This window comes from Mustela erminea, chromosome 21 (assembly GCF_009829155.1).
Source record: "Mustela erminea isolate mMusErm1 chromosome 21, mMusErm1.Pri, whole genome shotgun sequence".
NCBI classification, from domain to species: Eukaryota; Metazoa; Chordata; class Mammalia; order Carnivora; family Mustelidae; genus Mustela; species Mustela erminea.
The window spans coordinates 37439571-37459050 of record NC_045634.1 but is presented as its reverse complement, the minus strand read 5'-3'; the positions used below and the strand labels follow the sequence as shown (position 1 = coordinate 37459050).

The window sequence follows — 19480 nt, the reverse complement described above, 5'->3', positions numbered from 1 at the left end:
AAACTATCTAGTCATTGGTCAAAGTTATATAACTAAGATATAAACTAATGAACGATGATAGATTAGTTGGGAAGATGGTCACATTTTACAAGTGTCTAAAATCATGGGGACTGAAATATACTCTTTTGGAGTTTAACGGGTCCCAGCATTGGTCTGGAAAGCACCTCCATGCGTTTGAAATCATGCAAAATGGGGGCAGAGGGAGTGTCCTTGTCCATTTAAAAGCAGAGCCATGGTTTAAAATGATGCTGCATTTACAGGCAATCACTCTGCTTTAAAAAAGTAACACAGAAATCTTGCAAGTCTCCAGAGGGCGCGGCTGGAAGTAAAAGGCAGGACGGCGCCCTGGATTTACAGAAGGTAAACTAGGCACAAGGCACCCAAGTGCACACGGGCTGCTCTAGGACGAGGCTGAGCACGCCGAGAAGCGGAGCCACCAGACCTCACGCAGCCTCCCAGTACTCGGAGTACTTAGTGGGAAGTTACGACCTGCGTATCCCAGCTGCACGGCACCACGGAGAATGTCTCTACCGCTGTGTATATGACAATAAAAATCATTTCAATCACAAAATCCCCTCAAGTTCACCCTATGCAAAATGGCCTATTAACTATGTGCATAGCATTTCATTATCACTTCCTCTCTCCACAGATTAATTAAATTTTACATTTTGCAAACAGATCATAAAGAAGTACAAATTAAGCCATGACAGTTCATTAAAATAATAAAGTTTAGCAGAGTTTCTTTCAAAAATAAGATGAAATAGGTATTTATGGTGAAATATTTAACTGAATGAGGGGACAATCTGCATGTAATTACTATTTTATATAAAATTATATAGTGCCCTAAAACCATACTTTTGATAGAATATCGTGGATAGTTATTCAAACTGAAGTCTGGAAAACCAACTGATACCCTTTCAATAAGGTCAAATGATGAAATTCTAGTGAATTTCAAAAGCATGTTTCTCTTTTTATCTTCATTTTGACCAAAGCAGTATAATTTCTGGTTTTCAGGATTCTATTAAAATGTACCAATATTATAGAAGAACCATATAAAAAAAATAATAATAAAATACTTCTTATTGAGTTGGTTTTGCTGAAGGGCATGTTTCTATATTAGAAATGAGAATACCAATAGTAGGGTTATGAATGTTCTGGCACCCAGAATTTTAAATTACAGTAATTTGACTAACCCATATTTTTACAAGATTTCTTAAGGATAGGAAATGTTAGATAAATGTTGGTTACGGTACATTAAGTAAACTATTTTCTTTACTTCACCTAATAAAGTAAGGTTGAAAGGTTTACACTAAAATTTCCTTAGAGTCTCTGAACTAGAGGGCATGTACGAAACTCCGGAGACATCGTTTTGTTTTATGGAGCAATTTTAATGATAACATGCATTCATTCCAAACTACAAAATGACTGTTGTGCCATACCTATGCAGGTAGGAGGGTCCGGTTGCCAAAAGAATCGGTTATTCAGCTGCACACAGGTGATTTTCGCTTGTCCTTGGAGCTGGTACCCAGGGTCACACTGGAAGGTGATGGTGTCGCCAGGCTCTCTGCTATCCCCGTAGCGGGTGCCGTTCTGAGGCATTCCTGGATCGTTGCAGGTGGACGCCACTGAGGCTGCAAGACGGAGACAAGAGCAGGTCAAGCAATGGGAACAGGGTCCCCACCCTTACGTAAGTGTGGCAGCCCTTGGGTACGGAAGTCCTCTTGACTGGCGGGCGTCACGACTGGTCGGTCCGCATGCGAATGTATGAGAAGTTTCTGTTCCCAGGGATACATTCCATAACGTGAATCTTGATAATGGTTTCTTTGAACAAGCACAGGCAAAATTCGCTGAAAACGCAGTGATGAAACAGTCAAGGAACCGTATCATGCCTTACTGAATACACACGCGGACACACACCTTCGCCTCTGATTTTCTTGCTAACATTACTTTCATGACATTTAAAATATTTCATTAAAGTACATCAATCGCAAAGAACCTTGAGTAAAACAGAATAGGATAAATTTACGGTCTGTGCCTTCCAGGTGACAACCAGCTGAGGTGACCGAATTGATGTTGGAATGGGAACCACCGAGAGAAGGTTCACGTCAGCTCGAACCAGGGTATTCTTAGTCTCAAAGGGGCTACTTTCTTGGTAAAAAGACCAGCAACCCCATTTCACTCCCAAAAATTTCTAACTTGGACAATAAATTATATGGTCATCCTGGTTTTAACAGAAGCTCTAAAAATGATGACTTTGGGGTCAAAAAATAGAAAAAGCATTAGGAATTTCAAGTGAGCTTAATAGAAGCCAGCATCTGCCAACAAGCTTGTAAGAGAGCTTTCGAGGGACAGCTGGAGCACTGGAACATAAGCCTCTGGCAATCTTCGGGTGTGCATATTCTAACAGACACACCCAGAGTCACGTCACACAGGCAGCTACCAGATCTGCTTGAAGCCAGTCAATGAGCTTGCCTTCCTACCCAGATTCTGGCCCAGAATTCTAACTCCCACATTGCACTGAAAGGAAAAGGCCGGGAAAGTACTGGCTATTTTCTCCAATTTCTGTAACTTCTACGTACTTGATGTTCTACTAAAAATTAGGAAGGCACACATCAGGGTCCAAAGCTTACAAGAAGGAAAAAAAATACATACATACATATATATATATATATTCCATTTTCACTTTCAACTACAATGGTGAGCTCTGTCCCTCTTCACTGCTGAAGGGGCTGTGAGAGAAAGCTAGCTTTTCTTGCGGCATGCTCCAGGGCAGGTAACACTTGTTGCTGAGAGAGAAGGATGAAAAACAGCTCTTGCCCAATGGCATGCCACCATGCTGTCTGCACCATGCTGTCTGCAGCATGGAGCTCCGTAATGTTTGTAGATGTAAGGTCCATCACGCTTTGATGTCTGTGTTTGGAGTTTCTTATTTGGTTTGGTTTGGGAAATCCTGGGGCATTGTTATGCATTTGGCAAGATAAAAGAAATTTAAATAAAAGATAGGAGATGCAAAGTGTGCAGGACCTGCTCTGTGTTCTCTAGGGATTTTTAACGAACTTACAGCGGAACCAACAATCCAAGACAAAAGGAAGTGGTTCAACGGCGCACACGGAAGGAAAGGACGGGCATCGAGGACCCGGAGAGGTGTCCGACTTGCTTCTGATCCCAGCCTTGCTCCTTGGCACGCAGATCACTTGAGCTCACTAACCTTCGGGTAACTAATCAGGACAGGTGCTAACTGATCAAGTCTGCGGTGACCGCGGATGTGTGATGGCTCGCCAAGCTGGCTCTCCCCCTGGTGTGCTCTAAGCTAATGGAAGGCCGAGGCTGCCTTACTCACTCACTACTGTTCTCTAATTGGCTTTATCAGGTATCGAATATACAATCACATGGCTCTAGAACGCTACTAACAACCAAAAGTCAACATTTAAATAACATTCAGATTTAAGAAATAGATCATTATCACTCAGAAATATTGATGACACCTACTGATGCCTGCACTTCCTTACCTCATGCCCTCCCTTCACTCCCGATGAGGTAAGCACTTGGAAGTTCACAGCTATCATGCCTTCGCTTCTCTCTAGTTAGCGCAAATGTATGCATTCCAACAGCAGCTGCATGGAGAACCTCCCTTCTGAACTCACATAAACGGAATCACACATTGCAGGTTCTCCTGAGACGTTCTGGCTCGGTATTACGTTTCTGAGTCATCCACACTTAGGTCTGATGCTCTGTGTTATTGATGTCCGTCACGTATGGTTCTCCATTGCATTAATATACCAGCAAACACTTACGCTGGTTCAAGGGGCTTACCCTCTTACCCGTCTGCCCTGACCATTCAAGCCATGTCTGTTAGTGCTGGAAGACGAAGAGGAGCAGGAGGCGGACCTTCCAGTCAGCCTGCAGATCAGGACCTTGAAGCAAAGCTGCTCCACAGCTGAAAACAGAAGAGCTGCCCCCCTGACGTACACAGGACTTATATTTTGGGGTTTTTAAATAATTTTTTTTGTTACGCAGCAATAGCTGACTGAAACAAGTCCTACAGTGGTAAACTGTGTTTTGTCCAAAAATACTTCAGTGCTTTCAAAATATCTGAAATTCTCCTTCACTCCTAAAGGATGTTTTTACTGAGTCTGTAGCTCAGGGTTAATAACTGGCTGCCATTTTCCCCCTCAATGCTGGTAAGACATTATTTTAGTTCTTCTGGTTTCCAGCAGTGTTCTCACGTCCCCTCACAGTCCCAAACCGTGATGAGATCAAGCTCTGTTGTTTGGTATTCAAATTTTCATCATACTGTGTCTACCCGCAATCTTACTTTCATTACCTCTGCTTGGAATTTATTGGAGCTTTTGAATCTGAGGATTAAGCCATTATCCTGTGGAATATCTCCTTTCCCTGCTTCTCAAATTAAAATGGAACAGATAAAATGGAACAGGTATCTCTTTCTTCCATGTGTCTTCACCTTCCTCTCATCTTACAATCCTTGTAAACTTCGTTCTCTCTTCCGGACAATCATGGGGCCTGTTTTCCTACCAGCATCTGCTCTGCGTCTCCATCAGATTTATTATCTGCAAACGGCAGTGAGTTAACTTTTCCATCATTATGCTTTTTGATTAGTCATCACTTGTTTTCAGATATATGTGGCTATTCATACAGTATAATGTTACTTACTCATATTTTCACTCGTTTTTATCATGTGTTTTACATAATGATTTGACAACTCCCCTCACTATACTTGTTCTCCACAAGTTGCCCGCTATCTGTCACCATACAACATTAGTATAACACCACCAACTGCGATCGCTGTGCTGGACCTTTCACTCCCACGTCTTACTCATTCCATAACTGGAAGTGTGCACCTCCCACGCCCCTTCACACGCTCTGTCCACACCCCCCAGTCCCTCCCTTGTGGCAACTATCAATTTCTTCTCTGATTTATGGGCCTTTTTGTTGTGTGTATGTTCTCTTTTTAGCTTCCACATGTAACTGAAATCACACAGTACCTATCTTTGGATGTCTGACTTACTTCACTTGGCCTAATACCCTCTAGATCCACCCATGTGGTCACATATGGCAAGATCTCGTTTTTTTCTATGGCTAAGTATATATATAAATATATAAAGTATATATATATGCCACTTCTTCCTTATTCATTAACGGACACTTGGGTTGCTTCCATATCTTGGATATTGTAAATAATGCTACAATAAACATAGGCGTACATACATATTTTCAAATTAGTGAGGGTTTTTTGCTTTGTTATCTTTGGGTAAATACCCAGTAGTAGAATTACTGGATTGTATGGTATTTTCATTGTTAACTTTTTGAGGAACCTCCAAAGTGTTTCCACAATGCCAACACCATTTACAGGCCCACAAACAACAGAGAAGGGTGCCTTTTTCTCCACATGCTTGCCAACATTTGTTACATCTTGTCTTTTCGATTCTAGCCATTCTGACAGGTGTAAGGTTGTATCTCATTGCGGTTTTCATCGACATTTCCCTGACGTTTAGTGATACTGAACATCTTTCCACGTGTCTGTTGGCCATCTGGATGTCTTCTTTGGAAAATCATCTATTCAGTTCCTCTGCACAGTTTTTAATTCTTTTTTTTTTCTGGTGTTGAGTTATACAAGTTCTTTATGTATTTTGGATCGTAAGCCCTTATAGGATATATCACTTGCAACTATCTCCCCTCCTTCAGCAGGCTGCCTTCTCATTTTGTTGTTGTCAATAGTTTCTTTTTGCTTTTGTTTTCCTTGTCTGAGGGGGTACATCTAGAAAAATGCTGCAAAGGCCAATGTCCTAGAAATAAGCACCTATTTTCTTTCTGGGAGTTTTATGATTTGGGGTCTATTTCAGGAGTTTATTTCTATGTGATAATCAAAAAGTGGTCCAGCTTCATTCTTCTGCATGTGGCTGCCTAGTTTTCTCAGCACCACTTATTGAAAGGATGTCTTTTCCTCATTGTATATACTTGACTCCTTTGTCAAAGATTATTTGAGAGGCACCTGGGTGGCTCAGTTAAGCGTCTGACTTAAGAGTCCTGGGGTGGTATCCTTGCTCGGTGGGGAGTGCTTCTCCTTCTGCCCTTCCCCCTGCTCATTCTCTCTCTCAAAGAAATAAATATAATCTAAAAAAAAAGATTATTTGACCATATGTCTATGGGTTTCTTAATGGGTTTTCTATTGTTCTATTGATCTGTGTGTCTATTTTTGTGTCAGTACCATACTGTCTTGATGTCTATAGCTTTGTATCATATCTTGAAACTTGGAATTTTGATACCTCTAGCTTGGTTCTCTATTATTTTTTACACTCTTCCTGATATGATGATAATTCCAATACCTCATGGAAACTATAGTGCTTCTGAGTTTTGAATTTGCACCTCTGTTTTTTGGGGCTTCACCTATACTAATTCTTTGCGGTCTACTCTAAAGGTATTTTCATCCGGATGGGATTCATATTTGACTTTACCATGTGGCTGGAATACTAAAAACTTTCTACCTCTTTAAAATAAATTTTCATTTATGGGAATGTGATGCATTTTTGACCATAGAGATGGTAGGAATTCACCTATAAGCTAGTTTGATACCTGCTTCTGGTTATGAGTTCTAGATCATGCATATCTATGTCTACGCCTATACCCATGTATCCATGTATTCATGTCTCTATGCATCAGTATCTATCATCTATCTACAACTATCTATCTATCTATCTATTTGGTATCTATCTATTTACAATCTCTCTATTCTCTCTTACATGCACAGTAAACCCTCTCCCCTTGAGTACCAGCTATACATGAGGGTATCCAATAGATCTAAGAATTTGCTGCCTAGTCCCTCAGCCCATTGGACTCTCAGAAGGGCAGCTCGGGTCACCAGGATCTACTGACAGTTGCTGTCAAGACAAAGTCCAGTTCTGGGCTCCCTGACTTCTCCCTGTTTAACAAGATTCTGGGAGCTCTGAGGGTTTCTTATTTTCTTACAGGTTTAGTGATGCATTTTTAAAGACTCACAACAATTTTATCCAACATCATTAATGTATTTTCAGGTAATACATTACCAAAGTACCTATTTTACTCTAATGCTAGACATTGAAGCGCCTCAGTTACAGTCATACTCAGCACCACAGCATGATGTCTGGCGTGGCATGCCTGCCATCCTCCACATCACTATCACTTCTAGTGTTTAGGGGAAGACAATCTTACTGGGAAGTACAGTTCTCAGTAGATGCAAAGAGGAGAGGCAGGGTTTGAGCCTCACAGATGTTTCCCAAGGGAAAGGAGCAGGAAATGCCCTATCATGATCAGCTACAAAGGTTAGAAGGCAGGGCAGAAAGCGAGCACGTCACCCTGAAAGAAGACAGAATGCAGAATAGACTTCAGGATGCAGAACTTTTAGGGATAAAGTCAGGAGCGTCGCACCTGTCAGCCACACATTTGTATGATACAGAACAGCAACTCCAGAATTCAGTCACCAGACTCATCCCCCATAGCGGTCGCCTTCTAGGCAACAACATGTACTCGTGTGGAACTAGTGTTTTAGAAGCAACGTGGAGCTTACTACTCAGGTAATGATCTTAAGTAACCTAAGAGCTACTTGCCCTCCACCTTTCTGAGATTTTGCTGAGCTTCAGAAAAACAAACAAACATACATACAAGCAAGCCAAAAGCATAAGCAAATTCTATTGTACATTTACAAACTTCTCTTCTGGACTTCATTGCACATCCTCAAAGGAAATTTCATCTTCTCCTCAAGCAAATGGTTGTGCGTATGACTACATATGCCATTCCAACTGATAATTTCTGCCACGGTTTATATGATATGAACATCAAGGAGATCATGGGTGACTCTTATTGCAATTTTTTATTTTATTTATTAAAAGATTTTATTTATTTATTTGAGAGTGAGAGAAAGAAGGGAGAGAGAGAGAAGCAGGCTCCCCACTGAGCAGAGAGCCCGATGCGGGACTCGATCCCAGCACCCTGGGATCATGACCTGAGCTGACGACAGATGCTTAACAGACTGAGCCACCCAGGCTCCCTTCATTGTAATTTTTAAAACAAAGATATGTTTTAATTACTTCTCTTTCCAAATTCATATTCAAAAACACACTGCCCAATAAAGAAACTTTACACAAAGGTGCACAGATTTTGTGCATGAATAAGAATCTCAACAGGTACATCAGCCTTGCAAAAAATGACTGGCCCATAGGAAACTTCTGTAGGTTATTAACAGGTATTGGTCAAACAAGACTGGCAATCGATACTGTATACTCTAACAATCCTGTGTGTTCTAGTGCTCTCTCGTGCATTCTTGCTGCACAGCAGGGATTAAGGGTTCAGAGAAATTCTACAGCAAAGAAACCTATTAAAAATAGTTTAATCTAGTGTTTCCTAAATTTATGTAACAAAGAGCACTTTTTTCTCAACAAACCTTTAAATTCTTCAAATTCTTCCAAATAAAGATCAACAGAATGCCAGTATAGAAAACACTGGCTTGCACTAATGGTTGTATGTCATTCAATGGTTTGATGCTTAATTCAGCTTTACAAGTACATTATCTACTTAAAAAAAATATATATATATATATATATATATATGTGTGTGTGTGTGTGTGTGTGTGTGTGCGTGTGTGTGTGTATATATGTATGTATATATTTGAGAGAGGGAAAAGGCAGAGGGACAAGGAGAAGCAGGTTCCCCGCTCAGTAGGGAGCCCAACTTGGGGCTGGATCCCAGGACCCTGGGATCATGACCTGAGCCAAAGGAAGGAGATTAACCAACTGAGCCACAAAAAATCCTACATTTTCTACCTTTAAACCAAATTTTTATTTGAAATATCTAGAGTAAATCTAGAGCACACCATTAAAAATTAAATACTCGTGAATTTCATGTTGTCTAATACATAGAAATATTGCATTCACAAAATTAGGTAAATATATAAAAAGGTGAGTTGTCATAACATGGCTCTTTCTATGTTCTTAGAAAAGGAGCATATATTTGCTTGTGCATTTTCAAAGATTATTTAAAATTACCAGTTAATCAACCATGACATCTTAGTCGAATTGAAGTGAACCCCAAACCTTTACTCTTTCCTCCTAGAATTACGACATAAAAATAAAATGTGCTATGGTTCTCCAGATTGGATTAAGAAAGCAGTGAGAGCGCTTGAGGTGAAACAAAGATGACAATCTTAAGTAATACGGGGGAAATACATAGTTTGGGTCTTTGAAATAAATGCCATTTTATTTTCATCTAGTTCTGAATTGTGGAAAGATGTTTCCTGGTAAAGGCAATAAAACTCATCCAGAAACTAAAATGAAAACCCTCAACCAAAGACATTGTGATGGGGTCAGAAATGGCTCCTCCATTCTCTGGGTCACACAAAGTTATCGATGAAACCATGAGCTCATTTCTTTCTCACGATTGTGCTCTTTTATGTGCCACAACACACCTTTGACTCATTTTTCTCTTCAATATTTTCTCTCCAAATGGGATTTTGGTGACTCTGAATCTTCTTAGTTTATCACCATTAAAAAAAAGGGAAACGATACTTAAACAGTGTCATTAGCCTTATCCCTCTATTACCTTAGAAAAAGAAGGTACCATTTCTGAGATGATGAATATTGAGTTATTTTTAATTTCCCAGGGGGTTCTCTGGAATACTTCAGGTCATAAAGACACTTCCCACAGGCCCCGCAGAATCTAAGGGACATCTCCAACCCTCGTCCACAGGAATTCAGGACCATTCCAGTCAACTTGAGCGATCTAAAACACGGGCTCCCCTTCATGTAAAAAAAAATGCATCTTTTTGTTTCTAATAGTATAGACAGAATAGAACTACTACATAAGAACCTGCAGTGGGCCCACATTTCCTTCCAATCAGGTAAAGTAATTTTTGACTCTGAAGAACCTATAGACCTATATGTATATATATATATATACATATCTGTATTTTGTATACAAAATACTATAAAATAATATTTTATTCGTAATTAATATTTTATCATGAAATTAAAATGATATTTTCTATAAAATATATAATTTTAACAAAAATACCCTACAGCTTGTTTTATACACACACACACACATATACACATCTCTATATATACAACACACACGTACATATATATGTGTGTATATTTAAAATATATATATACGTATTCATACATTATATACAAAATTATGTTTTTTCCTAATAAAATAAAAATTAAGGACGGGGCCATGGACTGTGAAATGCATAAAGTCTCCTTCCATGTTTTTAGACACCACTTAAACGTGTTCATTGACCGAGTCATTGGTTTATAGAAGTTTGCTGACCATACACACATTGTTTTAAAATACCCCTTTGTAGCACATCTCAATAGATAGAATGCTTAGCACGCGATAGAAAAGTGCACCCCGCAGCCCAGTGCAGTCCACATACGGAAGCAGGTGTATCTAATACAAACACAAGGTGCACATTAAGTACAAGCCGTATCGCTCAACTTACTAAGGAAAGCGCGCTTAAAAGGTCCTTTGCAGTATGTAATAGGCTACTGGCTAGGCAGAGACTATAGGGGGTGCCCAGTGAGGCCTTTTTTTTTTTTTTTTTTTTGGAGGGGGCAGCCTGCCTATCTCCTGCTTTTATTTGCAGGCATCAGCTGAAATAATTTTGGAAGGAGGGATGGTCTCTTGGGTGGTCCTCTTAGTCATGTAAATGTGGGGGACCTCTCCCATCCTCTGGGGGAGAAGCCAGCTTTTGTTTGGATGGGAGGATCTTTTCCAAAAGCCTGTAGGTCACCCAGGTGAGGGGCGGTGAGTTTGCAGAAGCATCTTTGTGGGGGGGGCTAGGGGGCAAACTCCCAGCAAAGTGTAAGAGAGCCCATTGTGGGGACACGTGACCAGGAGCTCAGACTTTGTCTGCTTCTCCAAGTCAGCCCCCCAAAGGCAAATCATGGAGGCAGGCCAGCCAGAGCAGAAGCACTTGTGGGGACAGTGGATTCAGCAGGGACAGTGGCTGAGATCTGGGCCTTCTAGGACCCAGAGGAGAGAACTGATGAGTGACCATTTGGGGACCAAAGGCTGGTGCCAGGATATTAAGGAGGAAGAGAGGACACGAGGAAGACAAGAGGAAGGAAGAAGGACATGAGAGCTCTAGCCATCCTCAGAGCATGGCAGCCACGGAGGAGGGCGGGCCTGGTTTTCACCTGTCCCTCCGTGAAGGCGTTACCCGGTGGCTTAAAGCCCCAGAGGTCCCAGAGACAGACTCTCACCTCTGCCTACCCCAGGTTCTCAGAAGTAAGAAGAGTCGTTTTCCAAACGTGGAGACCCACACTTCATTTCCTGGACATTTCAGGGGCAAGCTCAGAATCCCTCGGAGGGAGATTCTGGATTTGATGCTGACAAAGAGCCCAGAGGTGTTTCTGAAAATCATCTGGGGAGGCAAGTGGGCACGCTGGTACCACGTCCACTTTGTGAAACAGAGCGTGCGTTGGACTAATTAATTGTTTGACTAATTAATTCATTACGCATCAATTATTTTCCCATCTTTGTAAATGTCATTGAAGGGTAGGAGAATAAGCCACCCGGAAGTATCCCGTGCTGGCCTCGGTTTATTTCGAGAGGACTGTTGAGAGAAGAGCCGACGCAGGAGTTCTGAGATCAGAGTCGAAGTCGCCCGTTTGTAAGAGACAGGAAGGGACAGCTCCCCTCTTCAGAGGGTCTCGTCTCCAAGCCAGGACCAGGACAAAGGCTCCCAGGAGGCTCTGATCCGCTGAGCTTTCCCTCCTCTCCGACCTTGCCCTTGCTCTTCCCCAACCCCCCACAAGAGCCTGCCCTTGCCACACGCCTTTTTGCTTCTGCCTTTAGTTAGGAACAGCATTTACGAAGGAGTCTGGGGCACCAGGTGACTCACTCCCTCTCCCTGGGCATCCCCGGGCACACGTGACATATACATGTTAACAAACTCGTGTTTGTTTTCTTCTGACTTTAATTACGGGAGGTCTCAGCCAAGAACTCAGAGGTAGAGAGAAAATGACAGTCTAACCGCTGTCCTCAGTTCGCAGGAGGAACACTTGCTCCGTCAGCCTGTCCCTGTCTGGGCAGCACAGCACAGCTGACCCCTGGTCCTCTGCACACTGGGTCCAGCCCCTTGCTATTCCTGTAAGCCCAGGTCCAAGCTCATTTCTCCCTGCTGAAAACAAACGAGGAGATTTCTGCCTGTCTTCTTAGAATATGTACTTGGAAAACTTGCAATTAGTATTTGCTCTCTCTAAAATGGATGCTCAATTTTTAGGGCCCCTTGCCATCCTCACGATGAAACACAGTGTTTTTCAAGGTGCTGGGAGTCATCCCTCGGACTGTCTCAAGAGCAGGCTGGTGTTTCTGCCGTCCGCAAGGGAAGGAGACCTGAGCCACGGTATGAAGTCACGCGCCTCCTTTCACAAGTGAGGTCTTCCTTTACACAAAGCCAGTTAACTGGCGCAGATGAACTCCCTAACTACCCAGCTACCAAGTCAGCATAGGGTGAACGATGTCACCGTACATGGTGCTGCCAAGTCCTCTTGTGCGAGCGCTGCTCACAGTCTACCCCGAGAACATGCACGTAATGGCTTATATCTTGTCACATAAAAAGGAGACAGTTTTTTCCTGTCTTTGCAAACTTGTAGCAGAAGGCACATCACACTCTGGCTTAATGCTTCTTTAATAACACCATTATTTTCTGTCTGTTTTTCCTTCATGGAGAGAGTTTCTGTTTTTATTATTTTTTAAGATTTTATTTATTCATTTGACAAAGAGCAAATGCAGGGGGAGCAGAAGAGGCAGAGGGAGAAGCAGGCTCCACACTGAACAGGGAGCCTGATGCGGGACTCGATCCTAGGACCCCAGGATCATGACCTGAGCGGAAGGCAGAAGTTTAACCGATTGAGCCACCCAGGTGCCCCAGAAGGTTGTGTTTTTAATTCTATTTCCTCAACACAGTTGCCAGGCCTCAGTTCTCCTTTGTCTCCTGGTGAAACCCATCCTGCATATGACATTGGGGATGACCCTTCAGCAATACAAGTCAGGTCCTATCATGTCCCTATAGAAAGTCTTTGGTGGAGTCTGACCACAGCTGGGCAGTTCTCAAAACCCAGGAGCCGGGGACGCCTGGGTGGCTCAGTTGGTTAAGCAGCTGCCTTCGGCTCAGGTCACGATCCCAGTGTTCTGGGATCGAGTCCCACATCGGGCTCCTTGCTCAGCAGGGAGCCTGCTTCTCCCTCTGCCTCTGCCTTCCACTCTGCCTGTGCTCACTCTCTCTCCCTCTCTCTCTCTGATAAATAAATAAAATCTTAAAAAAAAAAAAAAAAACCCAGGAGCCGGCCCCCCACCCACCCCTGCACCCGCTAGGCCTCACCGGCCACCCCTGCACCTGCTAGGCCTCACCGCCCACCCCTGCACCCGCTAGGCCTCACCGCCCACCCCTGCACCCGCTAGGCCTCACCGCCCACCCCTGCACCCGCTAGGCCTCACCGCCCACCCCTGCACCCGCTAGGCCTCACCGCCCACCCCTGCACCCGCTAGGCCTCACCGCACTGACCACCTTGCTCCTCCTCCACACTCACTAGCTCACTCCGCACGGTTGGGCTTTCCAATGGCAACTCCCTTCCTCTGAAATGTTCCTTCTTCTGATCTTTGCAAGTCAAGGTATTTGGGTCATGTTCAAATGTCAACTTCTCAGAAAGACTTTTCTGGGTCATCATGGAGCTGGTCATTCAGTGACCCTGTCATGTACCAAACTGTCCAGACCTCTTTCCCAGGCATTCTTCCCGATCTCCCAGAGCAGCCATATTTACACATGGCTGTGTCTCCCCTGGGACAGACAGCTCTGAGAGAAGGAGCCCGTCTGTCTTGGCTGTGGAGACCCATGATGGCCAGCCCAACACAGGACTTCAGCTTTGCTCAGGACAGGTCCGGCTGACACCAGTTGTCCCAGCGGAACTACTAAGAGCACCCAGGTTTGTTTGAAAAACTATCCCACTTTGAATAAAAATGATAAAGTCACCCTCCTTGTGATGGTCCCCTGAACTGGGACGAGGGAGATGGCCAGGATTGGAGACTCATGACGGGGAGGTCCCAGTGACCCCACCGGAAGGGCTGGGTCCAGGCAGGTGTGCCGGGCACCCACTCACCCTTCTCATTCCCAGGAGCCAATGACAGGGTTTTCTTAAGTTGGTCTGGTAGATTTCTCTCCATCACCCCAACACGGCCTTGACAAAAGAACCTTACAGTTCTCTCTCATCTCTGGGCCTTTGCAAACACACGTACCCTTTGCTACGGACAGTCCCCCACACCCTTGCTCACTTGTCCTACCAGTCTTAGCTTAAAACAGTCTTTTCCAGAAGTCTTCCCTTCATTCCTTCACCCTTAAGGGAGTCACCCTTCTCAGTGCTCCCTGGCCCTCTCCAGTCAGAGGACTAGTCCCACGGGGCTGCAGTAGTGATCTGAGTGTACTTGGCCAGAGGGCACATTTCCTGAGACAAGAGCCCTGTCTGTCTTGCTCATTGATATGCCAAGCTATCAGCACACTGCTTTGGATATAGTAGATGCTCAATAAATACTGGCAAGCAAGGATTTAAAGCACCTAGCCTGAAGCCTGGCCCAGAAGGTGTATTTAATAAACAGTAACTCTTACTGGCATTGACACAATAACTAGCATTAACGTAACAAAGGATATGTTACAGAAGGAAGGTGAATTATTTGTGAAATAAACATAGTAAGCTAAATGATCAATTCTCAAAAAATAAGTTTGCACTTTTACACATATGTTGCATGTACTATAAACCTGGATTGAAAAATGTATCATAAGCTTGGATTTAATTTAAAATAATAGTAATTTACAACAGTCACCCAGAAGAATGAAGGAAATGAGGTGTTTCGTTTTTTTAGCCTAAATTACTTCCTGGTCTGGACCTCATATTCAGAAATTTAGTTTTCAGTCGATGATGTTAATTTCTATAAGTGGTTCGTGGAGCTGTGTTTCCGTGACCAGAAAGGCACCGAAAACACTGTGCAGAGCCAACTGACCACAGGAGGGGAATAAATGCAAACTGCGAAATTATCATTTTTTTATGAGCCACATAAAACTAAGGAAAAGTACACACAAAATATAGTTGATTATAAAAGCTGTCCTATTATGAAAAACTACAAAGGGAAAAGCGCAAGTTTTTACATAAAAAATTAATTGGTGTGATGATAACACTGTGCACAACATTGGCCTGTATGTTAGACGTGTAGCCCTCCTGGGTGAGAGTTGGCTCATTTTCTTCTTCTTGATACTTCTAGATTAACCTGCCACCTTCATGGGTAAAAGGACTTCTGTTTAGACCTTTAACTCATCTACTGAATAGAGCTTTAATCTCCCTCTGTTTGAAAAATATTTTTCAAATTTATTCATTTGAGAGAGAGGGAGACAGAGCACAAGCAGGGGGAGCAGCAGGCAGAGGGAGAAGCAGACTCCCCAGTGAGCAAGGAGCCCCATTCAGGGCTCCATCCGAGGACCCTGGGATCATGACCTGAGCTGAAGGCAGCGGCTTTAACCCACTGAGTCACCCAGGCACGGCTAATCTCCCTCTTTTCATTCATGCCCATACATAGCCCAAGGAATGGGGGACACTGGAGGGTCTTGTTCTCCATGGTGACCCTCATCCCCAAACTTGGTACTGTGAACGTGAACCCTTCGGGAGCGCGGCTCTCCAGCCACAGGAGTACCTGCACCCCACACCTGTGCGATGAAATGCCCATCTTAGGAAAGAGACAGGCTGATGCCGTATTTAATCAAAGGCGTCTTTCACGCAGTAATTTCCAGATTGACACGATTATTACTTTATTTTGTTTTTTACCTACGCAAGAATGTTACATTATGGTAGAGCTTTCTTCTATCTCTGCCAAATAATTCAAAATGCAAAAATGAGCATATTACGTAAGAACATGTTTGTATGACCTCAAAGTCAGTAAATTGCTACAAGAAAGGAAAACCACCGCCACAAACCCAGGCTGGGGCGCGTTTTCATCGGCACGCTCATTCCCTCCTTCACACCGCCTCCAGCGCCGGCCGCGTGCCCAGCCATGGTCTCCACTGGGCCCGCCCGGGCAGAGAAGCTGGTTAGGGCCCCTCCCCGTGGGGCTCGCACTGCTGTGGGAGGAACTGATCGTGAGAGAAGGGAAGTAAAAGATGTAGAATGCTGGGAACCAGGACGTGGGAGAGCCCGCTGAAGAACAGCGGGGAGCGGCTCAGCTGCAACTGGAAATAGGTTGGAAGACCCCCCCCACAGATGATGTTAATAAACAACATAAATATCCTTTTTTATGTATTTAGGATTTGACTTCTCGGCATTATACTGTCAGATTTGCTTTATCTGTAAAGCAAATATCTTTATCTGTTATTTACTTCTTGATGAGTTTACAAACCAATTACAGGGATCGATTAAACATAATCTTCATAAAAGCAACTTCAATGTGTACGTGAGATACTGGAGTTTCTATCTCATCCCCACATTTATGGAACTGGGGAGCCTAATGCAGATGTAACGGCACCAACTGATAGACTTTGCTTTTAACGGTCTCCAGCAGGAGTCGACAAACTATGGCCCGACGTCCAAACCTGGCCCAACACCTGCTCTGCTAGGGCTGGCGAGGTAAGGATGGTTTTTACATCTTTAAGTGGTTGAAAAATATATAAAAAAAAAATACTATTTCATGACACATGAAATTCAAATTGTGTTCATGAAGTTCAAGTGTGCGTAAACGTAATTTTACGGCAACACAGCCATGACGGTTCATTTTCGTCCTGTCTGTGGCCGCTTTCCCAGGACAGCAGGAGGGCTGACCGGTTGCAGCACGGACCACCTGCGACCTGTAAAGCCCGGAATACTTGCTACCCTCCTCAGAGAGGGTCTGCTGCCCGTCCACACACAACCGCCATGCAATAACCCTTAGCATTCCTGTGGCCTTTCGTTACCCTTCTACGGATCATCAAGAAAGTAACACTTTATCTCATTAATCCTTATGTTCTTAAGAAAAATGATTTAAATTCTTTATGAATTCAACTCTTCATGCACATAAGGTTATCATCTTTCTGAAAGTTTCTCTTTTAGGTTTGACCCTTGTGACAAGTAAGGAAATCTTGAAGGTCACAGACTTCATGTTTCATAGGACAAACACTGACCAGCACTCAGAATTCTGTTACATGTCCATTATTGCATAAGTGGCTGAAAAAGGTTTAGAAAACAGACAGAAAGAGACACCTTAATTCCTTTGTCGGGGTACATCCACTTAAGCCTGAACTTTAAATGAAAGAGAGTGGGTTTGAATTCTACAAAGAGCCACGTAATTAAGTCTCCACATACCTCCTTTAATTTCTGAAAATGTCAAGGTCCTTCAGTAACTGGAGACGCGGAGTCTACCGAGATCTCCGCCCGCAAAGAGGGGAGCGGTGTCTGCTCAACGGCGCAGGGGAGTGACTCTCCCCATCTGTGTTTCAAAAGGAGCACGCGGTGCCGGAGCAATGCATACGAGATCGAAAAAAATGGGGGCCTTGACCTAAGTCTCATTTTATATGAAAACTACTTCACAACAGAACGCAGCTTTCCATATAAAAGAAAAAACTCTAAAAGCTTTAGAAAATCTTCGGGCTTTAGGGCAGGGCAAGGAGTTCGTAGTTAGACAAGGAAGCAAAAGTACGATCCATAAAAGCAAATTAGACATCACTGATAAATTCGACATCATCGCAGTTAAAGCCTTTCCTCTGAAAAATTGTTTTAAGTGGCTGAATAGAAGAGCTACATACTGAGAGAAGAAGTTTGAAAGCCATATATCTGACAAAGGACTAATATCTAAAATACATGAAGAATGCTCAAGATGGGAAAAGTAATAATCCAACCAAAAATGGGCAAAAGGCATAAGTAAATATCTCACTGAAGAGAATACACGCATGATAAATAAGGGTGTAAAAAGATGTTCATAATCATTAGCCACTAAGAAATTGCATAATGTCTATGAGCACAGTCAGCAATATGACGTATCGTTCTGTTTACATGCATACCCATGGACAACATAAATGCTGGTGGGGATGGGTCAATTAGGCATCATGGGTGAAAACATAAAATGGTTCAGCTACTCTGGAAAATCATTTGGCCATAATCATTCAATTATCATTCAACCCAGAAATTACACTTCGGGGCATTTATCCCTGAGAAACAAAAAGTTATGTTCGCCCAAACACCTGTACATGAATGTGTATAGCAGCTGTATTCATAATAGCCCCAAACTAGAAATAACCCAGATCGCCGTCAGCGGGCGGGTAATTAAGGGAGCTAGCACATCCGATCCGTGGAGTACTGTCCAGCACTGTCCCAAGATACACTGTGGCTGCAGACAAGGAGCAGGGGGCGTCTCCCCAGAACGACGCTGAGTGAGAAGTCCATCAGGAGAGGACATGTTCCGTGACTCCTTGCACAGAACATTCTGGAAACTACAACATTATGGCGATGGAGAACAGATTAATGTTTGTGGGGTTTAAGACGGAGTGGGTACAGGAGGGACGTTGGTGTGGGCATTCGAGTGCGACCTGAGGTTCCCTGTGCTGATGAATGGTCTGTGTATTGAGCATACGGAAGCCATGACCCCAGCTGGGATACGCAGTCCTTCACTGTAAAGTGTTGTCATTGGGAGAAACTGGGGGAGGGATCCATAGGATCTCTGTTTTAGTTTTGACAAGTGCATGTGAATTTATAATGACTTCTAAAGAAAATTTTTAATGTAAAAAATATAAAAACTAAATATATATGTATAAGTTATAGCATTCATTTGAATTACATATAATGAATATTAGTCATTTCACTTATAAAAATTTTGTATCATGGGGTGCCTGGGTGGCTCAATGGGTTAAAGCCTCTGCCTTCGGCTCGGGTCATGATCCCAGAGTCCTGGGATCGAGCCCCGCATCAGGCTCTCTGCTCCTCAGAGGACCTGCTTCCTCTCTCTCCGCCTGCCTCTCTGCCTACTTGTGATCTCTGTCTGTCAAATAAATAAATAAAATCTTTAAAAAAAATTTTTTTGTATCATATAAAAGTATGTGAATAAACATTTCAATTCATAGTGAAAGGGATTAAAATTTTATCCAGACCCGACACAAAAATCGTGTATTTCTCATTGTTCCTTCATGACGGAAAGCAAAATAGGTTTCACGATTGTAAAATCTTGGTCAATATTGGCAAATCTGAAGATGGACCCTACACGGTGTCATTTTTGCCTATTCCTGGGGACAACGACAATTTCTCTTGGGGGAAAAAATGTGAAACCAAACAAAGAGTCCTTCCCAGTGAACACAATTACTAACCCCGGAGGCTCTGTCAGTGTTGTCACCGAGATCTGGGAGGAGGAAAAGGATTCCGTGACATGTTAAAACCTCCGAAAGCTTGGAAGGTTCTAGGCTGTCAGTGGAAACACAGGTGTTAAG

The 19480-nt window shown here is 43.1% G+C and overlaps 1 protein-coding gene across 2 annotated transcripts in view; it reads right to left on the bottom strand.

Moving 5' to 3' along the window:
* CSMD1 (CUB and Sushi multiple domains 1) overlaps positions 1 to 19480 on the bottom strand; it is a 1941062-nt gene that overhangs the window by 258524 nt on the left and 1663058 nt on the right. For both annotated transcript variants that reach the window (XM_032328946.1, XM_032328947.1), the window contains one exon: positions 1440 to 1631. In XM_032328946.1, coding sequence (XP_032184837.1) covers positions 1440 to 1631 — 192 coding nt within the window. The remainder of the gene's footprint in view (positions 1 to 1439; positions 1632 to 19480) is intronic.